The sequence below is a fragment of the Mastigoproctus giganteus genome, chromosome 5 (genome assembly GCF_048544385.1).
Source record: "Mastigoproctus giganteus isolate SK-2022 chromosome 5, ASM4854438v1, whole genome shotgun sequence".
NCBI classification, from domain to species: domain Eukaryota; kingdom Metazoa; phylum Arthropoda; class Arachnida; order Uropygi; family Thelyphonidae; genus Mastigoproctus; species Mastigoproctus giganteus.
This window is the reverse complement of record NC_143579.1, coordinates 210,120,227-210,138,231: the sequence shown is the minus strand read 5'-3', so window position 1 is coordinate 210,138,231 and position 18,005 is coordinate 210,120,227. Positions and strand designations below refer to the sequence as shown.

Here is an 18,005-nt window from a genome sequence, read left to right as displayed (position 1 = left end):
TATCAGAAAATGAAAAAACTCAACCAGGTTACAAGGTATCAAAAGATTGTCTGACACTTTTGCTGGGTGGAAATGCATCTGGCAATTTTAAATTAAAGCCCATAATTGTGTATCATGTGGAAAACCCCCAAGCACTTAGCGGTTATGCAAAGAAGGCTCTCCCAGTTGTTTGGCATTCAAATAAAAAAGCTTGGGTAATGAAAACTTTGTTTAAAGAGTGGTTTAAAACTTACTTTTGTCCTGCAGTCGAACACTACTGTAAAGAAAACAACATGGATTTTAAAGCTTTGTTGTTATTGGATAATGTACCAGAGCATTCAACTGGACTTTGTGACTTTAATGAAAAATGTTAAAATTCATTTTCTTCCACCCAGCACAACATCTCTATCATCTTTACTGCAACCAATGGATCAAGGTGTCATTAGCATTAGTAGATGCATATGATGCAAGAAATCAAGCTTATACAGCATCAGCAAAAAAAAAAAAAAAAAAACCCTTCCCATTTCACCCATCCATTTGCTCCAAATGTTTGTTTAGTTCTGCCATGAATTTATTTAAGCTGTCAACTTCTACAATGACAGATCAAACTTGTGCACATCTATTCTAAAACTGTCTTTCCTCAATTTGAATTTATGTCCCCTCAGGTGATTAATCTGGGCAAGAGGGAGAATCCCATGAGCATTGAGCTTGCTCAAACCATTCAAGGTTTTATATGCCTCAAACAGATCACCATGCAGGTGCCTAGTCACCAGACACTGTAATTTGCAAAACTTAAGCCTTTCTTCATAAGAGCAACCCTTTGTTCCATTCACTAATCTTGTTGCCTTCTCTGTACTCATTCTAGCAGCTCTACAAATGAGGCCTCCAGGCCTGTATACAGTACTCAAGGTGTGGTAGGACCATTGCCTTATACAAGAAGATAAACACCTCCTTATCCCTGCTAGAAAAATTCCCGTATAACATTGACAAGACACCATGAGCTGCTCTTGAAGACTGTCTGCACTGCTCAGAAAACTTCACATCTGACTGCACAATTACCCCCCAGGTCCTTTTCATTCTCTACCACACAATTGATACGTTACTCTGGGGTTACTGTTATCCATATGCAGTACTTTACACTTGTCAATGTTAACCTTCAGTTGCCACCTCTCAGTCCAACATTTCTAGATCCTCTTGCAGTAGTGTAATGGCATTAACAACCCTGGCAACCTATACCTTCATAAATATCATTAACAAATACAGAAAACAACAATGGATCCAACACTGAACCCTGAGAGACTCCACTAATAACATTAGTCCACAAAGAGCAATGTCCATTGATTACCACTCAACCATCCCTCTATCCATAGCAGCATTTTCCCCTTAATGCCATACTGCTCCAATTTGTACAGTAGTCTTGAATGTGCAACAGTATCAAAAGCTTTCCTAAGATACAAGTATATGGTATCAACATTATTTTTTGTATCCAGTTCCTTTGTGACCACATCATAGTATCCAATCAAATTGGTCAGACAAGACTTCCCCTTAACAAACCCATACTGTGTTCGAACTATAACCGAAATTTTGTCTAGATGATCCTGCAGTGCTTCTATAACCAGTGCCTCTATTAATTTCCCTGGAACAGAAGTTAAACTAACAGTTCTGTAATTACTTGTGTCACCTCACCCTTTGATCCTCCTTTGTGAATTGGGGTCACATTTGCAGTTCATGGGAACCTCCCCTGATTCTAAGGAAGCTCTTATAATTATGACTAAGGGTTTGCTTACTTCCTTTGCTGCCTCCTTTAATATAACTGGATAGATCCCATCTATTGCAGGTGCCTTTTTTATGTTTATCTTCAACAATTTCTCCTCCGCTTTGTTCTCAGTTATTAAAAAATCATTTAACTTGCTACCATGGTTTAATACAACTCTGGTATTTCCCTCCCTGAATAACTCCTCATGTGTAAATGCAGATGCAAAATACTCATTCAGTTTGTCAGCTAGCTGAGCAGGATCATCAACAGGTGAACCACCGCTATAAATCGATATAAAGTGGACCAATCTGATTCATCCCCTTCCTTCTAGAGTTTATATAAGGATATCTTTGCTGTTTTTCTTTGCATCCTTTGCCAAAGATTTCTCGTCGTCAAGTTACAAAGGAGGTTACCTTTGTAACTTGATTGTAGATAAAAAAAAAAAAAAAAAGGGAAAGTGCAACCATTATCAACCCACTGCAGGATGGAAGCCTCCTCAACAATTCATGCTGAGGGAAATGGACCATAATCTGCCATGCTGGTCCAGTGCGGGTTGGCAGATCGACTGTATTCAGCAGTCAGGGGCTTGAACCCCGGTCTACTCAAGGAGCATGTGCTACTGCACTCCCATTCCTGACCACTCGGCTACGGAGGCACGAGACTTGATTGTAGACCAGCTTATATCTTCCATAGGCTTCTGTTTCAAACTGTTAATTTATATGTATCCCACGCATTTTTGTTCTCTGCCACATGTCTCATTAGTTCATCTGACATCCATGAACCTTGAACAATATTTCTTAGTTGGTATGAAAAGCCTATAGCGTTAAAGATTAATTCTTTGAATGCTTCCCATTTAGAATTTTCTGTTGGTAACATCATCAATTGATCCCACTGTATAGGTTTGAAAAACTGTCTTAGACCTCCATAGTCACCTTTATGAAAGCAAAAACCCTTCCCTTTACCTCTGATGGTAGTTACCTCTTTGAGTAAATCCCACATCAGCACACTGTGATCACTACGACCTAGTGGTCCCTTTATCTGCAGATTCTTAATGCACTGAGGATCAACTCCTGATAATGAAATCAAAAGTATTACTCCCTCTGGTTGCCACCCGAGCATGCTGCTGTAAAAAACAATCGTCCAATAAATCCACAAAAGCCTTGCTAGTGTGTGAATGACCAACCCACAAGTTCCAATCAATATCTGGGAAATTAAAATCCTCCATTATAAGACAATCTGATTTACTGGCCCACTCTATTTCTCTGTACAGCTGTTCATTATACTCATCAGAGTCATTACACCTATAGCTCACTCCTACTCTCAATTTTGCTTTCCCAGTGCTTATGTCATTGTGACGTAAGCACTGGGACAAGTGGTGTGAGGAGATGTAAAGAGATGCAGTGGTGGAACGAGAGAGCAAAAATGGTTACTCTAAGGAAGGATAGGGCCTTCAGAATGAGATGTGAAAACCCAACTGACAAGTCAGAGAGAGAGAGGATATAAAGAAGTAAAAAGGGATGCAAAGAGAAGAAGAAATGGGATGTTAATAATGAGAAAAGATGCTATATGGATTAGTGAAGAATAATTACAAATGAAGAAATAAAGAGGTGGTGGAAAAACTATTTTTGGAGGCTACTGAACATCAGAGAAAAAGGAGATATAATGGAAGAAGAAGTAGGGGAAAAAGAGGAGGAGGAGAGAGGGATATCAAGAAGTGAAGTTGTGGCAGCAGTGAAAAAGATGAAAGGGGATAAATTGCCAGGGTATGATATAATTACTATAGAAATGGTAAGATTTGCTGGCCGAGCAGGGCTGCAATGGATGCACACAGTAATGAAAGTAGTAGAGGGAGAAAAGGATATCAAGAGACTGGAAAAGAGGATTGATTGTGCCTATATATAAAAAAGGGGACAGGAAAAAAGTGTGAGGAGTACAGAGGGAGGATCACCCTGACTAGTCACATAGGAGAAGTGGAGAGGAGAATACAAGAAAAGTTTGAAAATAAGATGAGGAAAGAGCAGAGTCAGTTGAGAAAAGGCAGATCGACCATGGATCTAATTTTTTCTGTAAGACAAATGATGGAAAAACATTACGAATATGGAAGGGATCTGTGTATGGTTTTTTTGGATATTGAAAAGGCATATGATAGTGTAGAGAGAAGAAGGATATGGAAAGTGTTAAGGGTTAGAAACACAGGCTGTTTTGAAATTAATAATGGACTGAGACAGAATAGTGCACTCATCTCTGCTGTTCATACTTGTAATGGATGATATAGTGAATGCTGTGGAGAAAAGGACTGAGACAGAAAAAATGAAAGTGATGTTTGCTGATGATTTGTTGATTTATGGGGGTGGTTTGTTTGTTTGTTATTTGGTTTTTAGGAGCATTAACAACTAAGGCCATATTGCTCCGGGGATATGTGGTGGTCATTCCCTGACCTTTCCGCATCCTCCATATTTGGTGGTGACGGGCTCGAACCCCGGTCTAATCAAGAAGCATGTGCTACGCGCTGCTGCTCCTTCCCACCTGGCTACGGAGGCGCCCTATGGGGGTGGAGGAGGCAAAGAGATACAATTTAAAGTTTAGTGATGCTAAGAGTAATGCAATGAGAATGGCAAGGAAGGAGGGAGAGGAGGAGATTAACATCTTTATTGAGGAAAGGAAGATAGAAGAAATGGATACTTTCAGATATTTATGGAGTACAGTAGATAAAGATGGAGAATTGATAAGGTTGTTGTTGTTTGGTTTTTTTTAGGAGCATTAGCAACTAAGGCCATATTGCTCCGGGATATGCGGTGGTCATTCCCTGAATGACCTTTCCGCATCCTCCGTATTTGGTGGTGACGGGCTCGAACCCCGGTCTAATCAAGAAGAATTGATAAGGAGATATGTAGAAGAAAGAAAGAATGTTTTATAATAGTGTAAAAGATCTAGTTTGGAGAAAGGAGGTACCTGAGAAGTGCAAGATGGCACTCTACAGAGCTTATTAAGTACCAATAATAACAAGTGGATTGGAATCATGGGTAATGTGGGAGAAGGATATTATCAGAATGCAAGCAATGGAAATGAAGTTTCTGAGAGGGGTGTGTGGAAAGACCAGGAGATAGAGAGTAAGAAACGTGGACATTTAGGAGAATGTAGGAGAAGAACAGTTACAAGAGATGATTTGGTCATGTAAAGGATAACAGACTACCTAAATGAAACTGGAGGGTAAAAGACCAAGAGGAATGTCGAGAAGATGGAAAGAAGAGGTGGAGAGAGAGAGAGAGAGAGAGAGAGAAATGATGGGAAGTTAGAGCTAAATGGAGAAGACTAGTTTTCTTATCGACCCAGTAAGAAGAAAAGAATACATAAAGATAACTGAAAAGAAATATATAACAATTCCTAGTTACACCTTACATATCAAGTTTAAGACACTCAGTGAATGAAATTAAATTTGATTACTTGCTTCCTATTTTTTCCCCTTCTATGTGATTTCTATATTATTTTCTCTAATACGCTGGGAAAGTGGCAACTTCTCCCACCACATTATGAAATTATATATTATTTATATTAATATTAATTAGATTATCCAAATTTATATCACTATATTATTTTACCTGTTAAAATGTAAATTAGAATTATTTTGTTTATAATATTTTTTTACCATTTTTAATCCTCCTGATATATTCAACATCACACAAGTGAAAATTCTAAACAGGAAAACTTCAGAAAATATATTCACCTTTACCTCGGGGCAAGTGCCCATTACGATGAATAGTGCGAAGTATAAGAGCTGTTAGACCCAGGCGTTCTCCATTTTCAACATATGGAGGACCATGTTTGTGCCTAAAATTAAATTGGACAGTGGCATCAATATATATATATATTTTTTTACTTTCTTTTTTTTCAACAGTTCAATTTGAAGCTATATGGTAAATACAGTAATAAAATACTTTAATGTTTACAAGATATGAGGATTGAACAGAACTTTTGATTTCAGGCATTTCCATTTAATTTTTTATACATATTACATACTATATTTTTTTATAAAGACTGTTGAAACATAAGGTAACTGTTTTTTGGAGGTGGGGAAATTGAGTGACTGTGCCTTTCCCAGTAGTGAAACAGTGCCTTAAAAAAGGCATACACATATGTAATGTTTCTTTTCTTCTTGTTACAGGATATTGTATATCTTTTTTGAAATTAGGGGACTAAATCAAAATGACTGCTACTTGAAATGCAGACAGACAAAGAAGTGTATGTTAAGCTTGTGCAACCTGTACACTACAGCAGGTTTGCAGAATCAAATTTATATTTTGTATGAATTAATTATATTTTATGGTTTTACTGTCATATTTCTTTATTATCTTTAAAACATCATGTTATAGCAAATGTCAGAAAAACCTCATCATTAATTGGTAAATGAATATGACCAATTAAATATAATCAAATCTTAAACACTGCACATGGATCTTGTGGAGCATAGTTATCCAATCTGCACCAAGAAACTGAAGTCCATAGAAAGTCATCAGCAATTGTAAGCTGTGTCTAGTCTTGATAGTAAGGTCCAAGAACCAAGTAGCTTTTGTTGCATGACAGTACAACACCACTGTCTGCCCATTTACTACACAATCCCAACATTGCCTTTTCTGACTTTGATCTGTGAGAAAACTGATTTAGTGATGATGATGAAGTTAGACAGTATGTTGAAACTGCTTGAATGGACACATCCCTGATGTGATGGTAACTGTGTTTAAAATTAGTGCACTAATGTGCCTTAAGTTATGTGTCATTTCATTGTTCTTCTGTGATTAGATGTCTTTTAACAAAAAGTTGTTAACTTACTTTTCAAACAGCCCTCGTACATAATATAGCTGAAATTGCAGGTGACACCACAAATGTAATATAGCAGCTGACCACCATAAGTATAACTGAAACTTATTTTAACACTGAAATATGTAATTCAATAAAGGAAATAAGTGAATTACTTATGGAGAAGTCAGGTAAGCTGATTTACTATGGCTAGAATTCAGTATGCTGTTAAGTACATATCTGATAAGACATATACGGCCACATTGGATTTATAACAGTAGATACAGTAGAATATCATTTATTCAAAGTTCCAAACAATGAAAACATGGAAATAAATTGAACACAGACCCAGAAAATTCGAACAGCAATAAGTTACACTGCTGTTTCCCTATATTTCATAAGTTCAACATTGGGATTTCTAAGCTTCAACCCCTATAATAAAACAAGAAGAATATAGGATGCATTCAAAACTGTTGGGCAAACACCAATTTATAATTTAAAGGAATAAAAAGAAAAAAAATTCTTAATTTCTCTGCTGAAAGTAATTGGGCCCAAAATGGTGATCATGGTTGATGTACAGCTTGAGGCAACCAATATCTATAAATTGCAAATATCTGATATGCTTCAGGTTCCAACAATTGTGAATAAATTTTATTCTATTGAATAACATTTTTCAAAATGAAAATGCAGTGAAATAAATGCCAAATTTTATAATTCACTTCTATAGAAACAAATACATATTATGCCTAAATACAATACATGTTAATAATGCAAGCAAACATAATACTGTACACCTTCATAAATTAACAATAAAATAAGAAATCGAAAATAATTAAATAAAATTACTTTTTGTATCTTACATGCATTCTTGCATAAATTTATTACATTATCTCATATATATTCACATCAAGCACCGTGCAGTGCAATGGGAAAAAAAAAAAAAAAAAAAAAAAAAATGCCTGATATATAAGAAATAAACATATTCTAATACACTTAGAATTCCAGCAATCTTAAACAAATTTTTTTTAATGTTCTGAAATGCAATTGGGAGAACTATTATGCTAATATGATATTCAAAATTTTTATTTAGAATAATTTCTATTACTTGTGAAATAAATTATATAACAAACAAATTAAATTTTACCTACCTTATGAAAAAGAGCACCAGCACGAGTACTATTACTACAAGAATGATACCACATATTACACCAAATATTACTGCAACAGGACTTTCTGTGGGTGCCGGAGTGGGCAAGGAACCTATAGAGACAGTGCATACTGCATGCATAAATAATGCAAATGTCTTAATGCATGCTTTTACCCCCTTATCTTCAAAGTGTTTAAAATGCTTATTTTATATAATATATTAAAATGGGTCACTTGAATTAATAGCTTCAACTGAAATACCCTATTAAAGATTTGATTTATGATAAAAATTATAAATTAAATATGATTAATAAAGAAAGAAACTTATTATGGAATGAAGTAGAAATGCGATAAACAGCATTTGGACTTATGATTTGAAAAGGATAAATTTTATGATAAGGAAAAACAGAAGAGAATTAGTAAACAACCAGGAATGATTAGTAAACAGATCAAAAAGAAATAGTAAAATCAATATATAATACATAATATGGTTGCTGCAAGTTAACAGCTAAATGAACATTCCTCACTGAATTACAAGGATCTGACTAAAAGAATTGACTACAAATTTCTGAACCTTAATAATGTTTATTTGCCTGTTGCTGATAGTGATTGGAAGTAGAATTATAAAACACGAACAAAAATTACATAGTTTTCAATAGTTCAAAAAATATATATAGTATCTTTAGTATATAATAATAAACAGTATCTTTAGTCACAAGCAGCTTAATTAATTAGCTGATTTGGTGGCAATCAGTAATTACACTGGCAGCTTCTTATTCCCATGCTTCTTGGTATATACAGAATTAATGTCTTGGGAAGGAAAATTAAAAGTGGAGCATTCTAGAACAAAATAAATATAAAATTAATAAAAAAAATAAATTAATTAATTTATAATTAATAAAAATTAAACCAAAGGCTAAAACAAAGCTGAAAAAAAAAAAAGCATTATAAGCCCAAGGTTAATTATTCGAGGGAGAAGAAAAATAAACTAATCAATTAAACGACTATAATTAAAAAAAGGCAATAATCATATTGAGATACTAGTCAGTCATAGAATTTAATGTGCTGTAAGGTAAGACAAAATGTAATGGATGACTTGAGGAAGCTAAGTGAAATTTAGAAATAAGTAGAACTATAAGACCTGTTAGCAGAACTATTGTAAAGTTTTACTTCCGTGTTAGGGAAAAGAATGGAGTCAATAGTTCTAAATCACTAAATAGTGCAAAATCATCCCAACAGGAATGAAATTATGAGGTAATCACAATCAGCTGATAATGAAAATACCTAAGAGTAATTGTATGGTAAGACATGAAGTTCTCTGAGCAGTTGATACACATGCACTTTGCCAGCAGGGACAAAGAGATAGCATCTTAGAGACAAAGAGATAGTAATCTTAGGTAAGGGGAAATCACGCCTGAGAAATCTGATTAGCTGCAGTGAGGTGGTTACATAGATGCTTTATGCAAAAAAATAATTTTGATATCATATATTTAGATTTCAGTAAGGCTTCTGATACTGTTCCACATGAACAAATCCTATACAATTTATTTAAAATAACTAAATGCACAAGGCATAATACATTAAGAGTTTAATATCTATTTAATATCGGTGTGTAGATACACCATAGACAACTCTTAAGAAACTACAAAGTACTTGTTGTAGGCATCATTTGCTCTTTCTCATATTGTGCTCTGCCTTCACGATGAGTTGCCATGATATTGCACTACCTCAAATAAGTAACGCTTCACTAATAGAGAAGACTATTGTTACTTATTCTCAGTGAGTACCACCACCACCCAGACATGTTTCAAGGCTATTTGAAATATGGTATGGGATAAAGTTCTCGGTTATCCTCATACTATCCCTATTAGACTTAGAAAAGAGATAAAGATGTAGGAAGGTGATAGTAGGAGAGGTAGAGGAAGGAAATGCCGTAGAAGGAAGAAAGGGACAGTTGCTCCTTCAACTCACACTCAAAGCTCATATATTCCTCGAATAGGCAACGCTTCCCCAGTAGAGAAAACTGTTGTTACCTATTCTCGGAAACTCCGTGAATATCAGGCTTCCCCCGGCGATCGTTTCAAGGCTACTGGCCTATCATCAATGGGTGGGCAGGTACCCTGGTATTGCAGACATGACGACCCAGTTGTGAAGATAATCACACAATATGAGAGATGCCAAAAGGTGTATATGACAATATTTAAAATAACTAAATGCACAAGGCATAATACATTAAGAGTTTAATATCTATATAATATCGGTGTGTAGATACACCATAGACAACTCTTAAGAAACTACAAAGTACTTGTTGAAGGCATCATTTGTTCTTTCTCATATTGTGCTCTGCCTTCACGACAAGTTGCCACGATATTTAAAATAAAAATATTTTAAATATTGTCATATACACCTTTTGGCATCTCTCATATTGTGTGATTATCTTCACAACTGGGTCGTCATGTCTGCAATACCAGGGTATCCTGCCCACCCACTGATGATAGGCCAATAGCCTTGAAACATGTCTGGGTGGTGGTACTCACTGAGAATAAGTAACAATAGTCTTCTCTATTAGTGAAGCGTTACTTATTCAAGGTAGTGCAATCATCAAATACATCACCAGATTTTCAAATACAACCACAGTCCATCCCATCTACAGTTGTCCAGCCTGACTATGAAAACCCTTCGGATGTCCTAGGGACTATCCAGATCACGGAACAGGAGCTCATACATGCCATCAATTCCCTTCCCACAACAGCCACTGTTGGGGAGGATGGAATTCCACAATTTATGATCAAATGCTTAAGCACATTCATCATAGGCCCTCTTCTCTCGATCTACAACAGATGCCCCGCTGAGCATTATTTCCCACCCCAGTGGAATAAATACAGAGTGTACCCCATCCCCAAAAACCAATTTGCCACAAACGTCAGCCAGTTCAGACCCATATCAGTTGCCTCTTGTCTGTTAAAAACTCTTGAAAAGGCTTTGCTACCCACAATCACTCAACAAATCCTCCAGACGAAACCACCTGAAATCCACTATGCTATCGCAGGAAAATTATCAATCACTAACTTGGCAGCCACCACAGAACGCATTCCCTCAGCATTCGAACAAAGAGCTGAGCTAGCAACCACATACCTCGACATAAGCGCAGCCTTTGATGCAGTGTCGATTCCGGCCTTGCTCCTCCTACTTAAGGAGAATTTTCACATTCGAGGTGATATGCTGTGCTTTTTGGAATCACTTCTCAGTCACAGAATACTTATTCTCCATCGGCAGCAACATACCCTATCCTGCGACATTACTGCTGGAGTACCGCAGGGGGGGGTGTCCTGTTCACAGCCATCATCGTGCCCATTATTGCCTCAACGAATGGTCTCCTATGCTATGCCGATGACTTCAAACTGCTGACTCCAATTAACCCTGGCGACAACCCCGCCCAGCTCAGCAACAGGATCAATTCCCAACTTAAGGATCTAGAATTGTACCTGGCAAACTTCAATCTAAAAATCAACCCTCTGAAGTCTGCTCAGGTTATATTCTCCCTTAAATCCATGCCGACAGTACTCAACGTTTCACTCGCAGGGGTACGAATACCAAACGTACCCTCGCACACAGACCTTGGCGTTCTTTCGACCAAAAGATGTCCTTTGTCAACCAGATCGACAAACTCAGTACCAGATTTTCTCGTCTACGGTGGATCTCAAAGCAGCAGCTGCTACACGTCCGACATCCTGCCACTGTTAAAAGGTTCATCACCTCCACCGTCTACCCTGCCATTCTGTATGGTGCAGAAATATGGGCCTCTGCTGCACATACAAACCTTAAGCGGGTGTACACTGCTGAATACTGGCTACTGAAATGGACGAATAACAAGCTTCGGCTACCTCCCGCTACCACAACTACCATGATGGCACAAGCACTCGACATCCCGAGGTTGAAGTTCCTGATCGTTGAAAAGAGGCTGGTCTTCACAGCCAAACTCATCTCAGGCCAAATATCATCTCCAAATATTTGGAATGCTTGCTCTTAGAGGATTCCACAGCCAAGCCTAAGGTCGGTACTCACCGACTTGTGGCTCACCACAACAGGCTTGTACTCACCGAAAGATTTCTGCCCAAGCAGATGCTCGCTGCCCTCAACCGTGTGGACGCCGACATCGACACCATAATAAGTAAAAAGAAGGACAGACACAACTTTATCAAAGCTCTTGAAACCTGAATCACTGCCAAGTTGTATTTGTTTTTTTTTTATTTGTGTTCAGCTCCTTGTTTTTATGATGTATTTGTAATCTGTATTTTGTAGCCTTTTGTATGTGTTCGCTATATTTTGTAGCCATTTGAATTTGTACTTATGTTATCTATATGTGAACCCCTGGCGCTTGTCGGCGTGATGGGATATTGTGCTGTAATTCTACTTCACAATAAAGATTTATTTATTTATCATGGCAACTCATCGTGAAGGCAGAGCACAATATGGGAAAGAGCAAATGATGCCTACAACAACTACGTTGTAGTTTCTTAAGAGTTGTCTATGGTGTATCTACACACCGATATTATATATATACAATTTATATAGCATTAAGGGCAAGTTAATACTATGGTTACAGGCATGGTTAAGTAGTAGCAGACAGTTGTTATAGGTGACCACTGCTCTTCATGGGCTAATGTCATGTGTGGTAACACAGGATTAAGTGTTGGACCTCTTACTGTTTTTAATATTTATCAATGATATTGGTGTCTGCATTTACTGATGACACATAGATGAGCAGGGTGATTAATGGCATTAATCAGGATATGCTATTTCAAGCAGGTCTAAACAAACTAGGGATGGGCTGAAAAATGGCAATTGAGGTTTAATGTTTATAAAGGCAAGGCACTGGATTTGTGTAGCTATAATCCCAATAAACCATTTAGGTAATGCCAAATGCAAGGTAGCTGACAATGAAAATACCTAAGGGTAATTGTATGGTAAGACATGAAGTTCTCTGAGCAGTTGATACACAGGGACTTTGCCAGCAGGAACAAAGAGATAGCATTAGTAAAGGCATATGATGCAAGAAAGCAAGCTTATACAGCATCAACAACAACAAAAAAAAAAAAAAACTTCCCATTTCGCCCATCCACTTGCTCCAAATGTTTGTCTAGTTCTGCCTTGAATTTATTTAAGCTCTCAACTTTTACGACAGATGGAAGTTTGTTCCAACAATCAACCACCCACTGGCTAAAGGCAAACTTCCGCATATCTATCCTACAACTGTCTTTCCACAATTTGAATTTATGCCCTCTCAGACGATTATTCTGAGCAAGAGGAAGAATCCCATCAGCATTGAGCATACTCAAACCATTCAAGGCCTAATACACCTCAATCAGATCACCTCACAGGTGCCTCGTCTCCAGATACTGTAATTTCCAAAACTTAAGCCCTTCTTCATAAGAGCAACCCTTTTCTCTATTCACTAATCTTGTTGCCCTTCTCTGTACTCGTTCCAGCAGTTCTACATCCTTCTTAAAATGAGGCCTCCAGACCTGTATACAGTACTCAAGGTGTGGCCTGACCATTGCCTTATACAAGAGGATAATCACATCCTTATCCCTGCTAGAAAAATTCCTGTGTCATTGACAAGATACCATGAGCTACTCTTGCAGACCGTCTGCACTGCTCAGAAAACTTCATATCTGCATGATAGATGATTATCCCGTGGTACATCCCACTGCATAAAGGTCACAACTTGAATAATGAATATAAGTTTGGAAACTTCACTTTAAGATGGATGCAAATATGTTATAAAGAGTGCAGAGGATAAGGACAAGGTTATCTGGGGGGAGCACAAAATGTATTCTTAAGTGTTTAAAGCAGGCATTGGCAACTCTAGACATGCAATGGCACACAAAGATTTTTTGTGGGATGTTACTGGTGACTATGATCTTATCTGAATTGCTTATACAGCTATATGTGTATTTATACAGCTACAGCAAAAATGAAGATTTTTATAGTTGTAATGAACAAAAATGGCATTTATAAGGAAAAAGGTTGCTGGTTTAAGGTTTTAAAAGGGTTGAGTACACTAAATCTTGATGGCATCTTTACTCATTTTTGGATGATACACATAGGAAAAAATTGAAAAGGGATGACTGCAGAATCGATATGCTGAAATTTTTCTAAGTTATTGTTCTTGTAAATTGTAATCCACATCATAATTGACTTAGATGAGAGGACAAAGTATCTCCCATCTCAGAGCTATGTTAATATATAAAATATGAGCTCAGAAAAATTTTACTTAAATTAGAAAAACAAATTTTCATCATCCAAAACATGTGGTAATTATGGCATGCATTTTGTGAAGATAGGATTGTTAGACTAATGATTTTGATGGCATGGTGACTACTGATAGTAACTTCAACAACTGAGAATGACTTTCTTCCTGTTCCTCAAGAATTAGGAGTGATAAGTTTAAAAGAATCAAGAGGGACCATATCTCCACACTGCAAATATAATGCTACATTTGTTTCATGAGAATTTCAACAATTGTGTAATATTAAATTAACAATCCATTCCATTTGAAAAACTGGTTTATTTTGGATGTCTTATTCAACCAATCTTAATCTTTGAGATTATTTTTATAGGAATTTTTAAAAGGTCATGTTTCCTAAATGTATACAGTTAAAGAGCAAGAGATGAGAACAGAAATCCAAGCTGTTGTGTGAAAGTGCAGATACTGGCTGCCATTGTGAAAAACTAGGCTGCTTGTCTAAGAATTGTAGTTTATGCCAGGGGTTCATATACTGCAAATGTTTTTGCATGAATAAAAGTTTATATTTTCTGTTTTTTTGGACATCATACATTTGACAGTACACTGTTACTTGAAGAAATAAACATGATGGAAAATTAAAATAATTATCCTTTTCAAGGGACAACACAGATAAGGCCACTGTTTGTTTTTTTAAGTGGGAAGCCATTCAGATGCAATAACATCATTAAATGTTTTAAAAACGAGGACTGTGTCTTGCTTTCTCATTCATTGCATTATTACTGTTATGAGTTGCCTTAGTGCTACACAACCAACAAACTGTACTTCTCAATGCAGAGTATTCTGCCATTTATTAGTAGTGCAGTTCCACCACCTAGATGGCCATTCAGTGGTCACTTTTCATCTTTTCAGTGTACTTTACAACCTACTGATGAAATTAAACTGCAAGATGAGATGCCAAAGGACATTCAACGTTAACTTCATTAATCATAAATAAAGATCCACATATATGATAACATCGACTGCATCTTTAAAAAATGAGGATTAGGTGCCTTCTTGTGTTCTGCAGTAATTGTTGAGTATTAAGGCCCTAGGTGAGCACTTATATATGCAGATTTTTACACACTCATGTATAATGAAATGTTATTTTAATAAAACATTCCTCCTCAACAAAGGTTTATTTTAACATAACTGTAATTCTCAGTCATTCCTATTTTCATTAAGTTATGTTTTTGTACTTTTATTTAGATTTGATAATTTTACCTAAGTTTATACCTGTTATTCAGAGTCTGTGGTACTTTCAGATGTTGGTGCCCCAGGCAACTTGCCTAGTTTATCTAGCTATATGCTGGTCCTGCCAATACCCTTCCTTGATTACCACATATTGATTACATGGTGGGATTCATTATATGCTCTGCATTTAAGACTTAAATTCACACAAGCCAAAATAAACAGCAGAGTCTTATCTTGTTATAGAAGCAGTGTGTTTAAATTGCCCAAAAATTAAATACAGCAGGAATGTAGGCATATATGCAGTGTTTTAAAATTTGAAAACAAACACACAAAATTACAAGATGAGTAATTTCCTTAGAAAATTTGATTTCTGAGAAGTCTTAACACCATAAATTTATTAAAAAGGTTTTACATAATCTTGTAACTAAAAAATAAAACAATGCAAGATGATTACAAGATGATTACATCTTGTAATCATCTTGCATTTTTTCAAAACACTAGATTATATTTTGTTTTTGACAGTTAATACTGTGAAAAATAAAATATAATTTGATATTTTGAAAACAATTTATAAAATAATAATAATAAAATAAAACCTATTTAACCAAGAAGAGGTGTAATTAACAATGACAGTGGATTTTTCAGAATTGGAATTACACCCCCTACAAGGTAAGAAATATGCTTTCTTTTCATGATTATATAAAACAATATAAACAAGAGTGCTATTCCCACTCACCTTGGTCTTCTTATTCAAAAAATATTAAGATGCAAGGACATTTCTAGAAAGGGCAATTATTTTAATATGTTTGATTAAATGCATAGCTTAAAATGGACTTCAAACACAGATGGTAATTATGATACCCATAAATTCTTAAATAAGCTTTAAAGAATTTAAATCATTAGATCTGTATTCTGTTATCAGTAATGTAGTAGAAAACTGAAGGCACTCTTGGCCAAAATAAAGGGGGGGGGTCATACTTAAGAGCAGTAGTGGTTCTGGTTGTTTTAACAGGTAGTGCCAAAAAAAAAAAAAAAAAATTTTTTTTTTTTCATTAGAACATTTTTTCTCAATAATATTTAAATTAACTGAAGTTTATCATTGTATGATAGCAATAAAAAGGTTTTTTTCTTATTCATTCTGAATAAATACTAACAAAAGTATACAAGACAAAGTGGAGCCAGTCTTGCTTTGGTATAATCTAATGATCTATTAGCAGCTATTAAGAAGAGTTCCAAACCATCATTATGTGCATGCATGGATTATTATCTGTATATAAGCATGAAAGCCAGTTTTATGTTGGCATGTAGTTTCATTCTGTTTACTTATGAATTACATACCATTTAATGATTTATAAGAAAAATAAATATAAATAGCATTTACTTTTATTTTTTTAGTGTTGCTGTAGCTGTGCTATCACTCAATGGCACTTTATAGCCAGACACCACTGCTTAAGAAAAAGTTAAATAACATTTTTCTTTAAGTAAACATGGCACCTCTCTAGATATGTATCCAACCACAATGTCTGCGGGGTTCTCTATTACAGTGCTGACTGTCATGCTCATTTGTTGTATTCCAACTTGTTTCTGCTAAATTCAAAATCAAACATCAACATGCTTAACAAAAAAAAAAAAAAAAAAAAAACACACTTCCATGAATGCAAATTCACCTTGCATTTCTCTACAAAACGGAACAGAACTTTACACTGCATATATTAAGAATATTCTATTATGTAAATATTCTTTTCTGTGACAACCTTTCTGACCCAGGATTGAGGAGAGAGAGAGAGAGAGATTTTTGGGCTTTTTTCTCACTTTGACTGAATTAACCAGCCTCTGGTGAAGGTTGCTTAATAAAAAAATCATCAGTTTTGATCCTACAACTATCCTTCCTCAATTTGAATTTACACCCCCCCCCCCTCATACATGTAGTCTGAACAAGAGAAAGAATGCTAACAGCAGTGAGCCTGCTGAATCCATTCAAATCCTTAAACACCTCAATTAGATCACCTCACAGGTGTCTAAGTCTAAAGATTACTGAGAATTTGCAGAACTGAAGCTTTCTTGGTAAGATCACCCTTTCATGCCCTTCACCAATCTCATTGCCCTTTCTCTGCACCTGTTCTAGAAGATCTACATCCTTTCTAAAATGAGGACTCCAGACCTGTATGAGGTACCCAAGGTGCAGCCTAACCACCACTTTGTACAATGGGATAATCACCTCCTCCTCCTCCCTGTTAGGAAAGACCAACCCCCCCCATGAGCTGTCCTGGCAATCTGTCTGCATTGCTCAGAAAACTTCATATCTGACTGCACAATTACCCCTGGGTTTTTTTCATTTTTCACTGCCCTGAGCATAGTACACATAGTTGACAATTTAATCTGGGATTACTGCTCCTATATGCAGTACCTTGCATTTGTCAATAGTAAATTTCAACTGCTATTTCTCAGCTCATTTGCCTAATTTTTTTAGATCTTGTTGGAGGTGCTTACTCTGATTACAGTAATTATTCACTCAGCCAACCTTTGGCAGGATGGTTAATGACAAAGGTTTTCCAGATTTCAGCCAATCACAGTAATAGGGAAATCCATAATGGCAACAGATAGAAAAAAACTTCAACAGCAACCAACAATGTTAAAATATCTGTAATAACATGTTAATGTTGCCATTTAATCTGATATAATACCACAATCTGATATAATGCTAAATAATTGGTTTTACATGCTATTGTGTTTAATTTACTTGATCAATTATTTTAACCAATTTGCCTTTCATAAATTTAATTCTCATCTGATGAGTTTGTATCCATGCTTCAACCATTAATTTCACATACTTCTTTCATTAGTCAAAAC

The 18,005-nt window shown here is 36.0% G+C and overlaps 1 protein-coding gene across 1 annotated transcript in view; it reads right to left on the bottom strand.

Annotated features, from left to right (window-relative positions):
• Positions 1 to 18,005, bottom strand: part of LOC150086058 (tyrosine-protein phosphatase 69D-like) — a 495,496-nt gene that overhangs the window by 82,678 nt on the left and 394,813 nt on the right. The window contains exons 13-14 of the mRNA XM_090374352.1: positions 7,678 to 7,789; positions 5,460 to 5,563 (exon numbers count right to left, since the gene is read on the bottom strand). Coding sequence (XP_090230478.1) covers positions 5,460 to 5,563; positions 7,678 to 7,789 — 216 coding nt within the window. The remainder of the gene's footprint in view (positions 1 to 5,459; positions 5,564 to 7,677; positions 7,790 to 18,005) is intronic.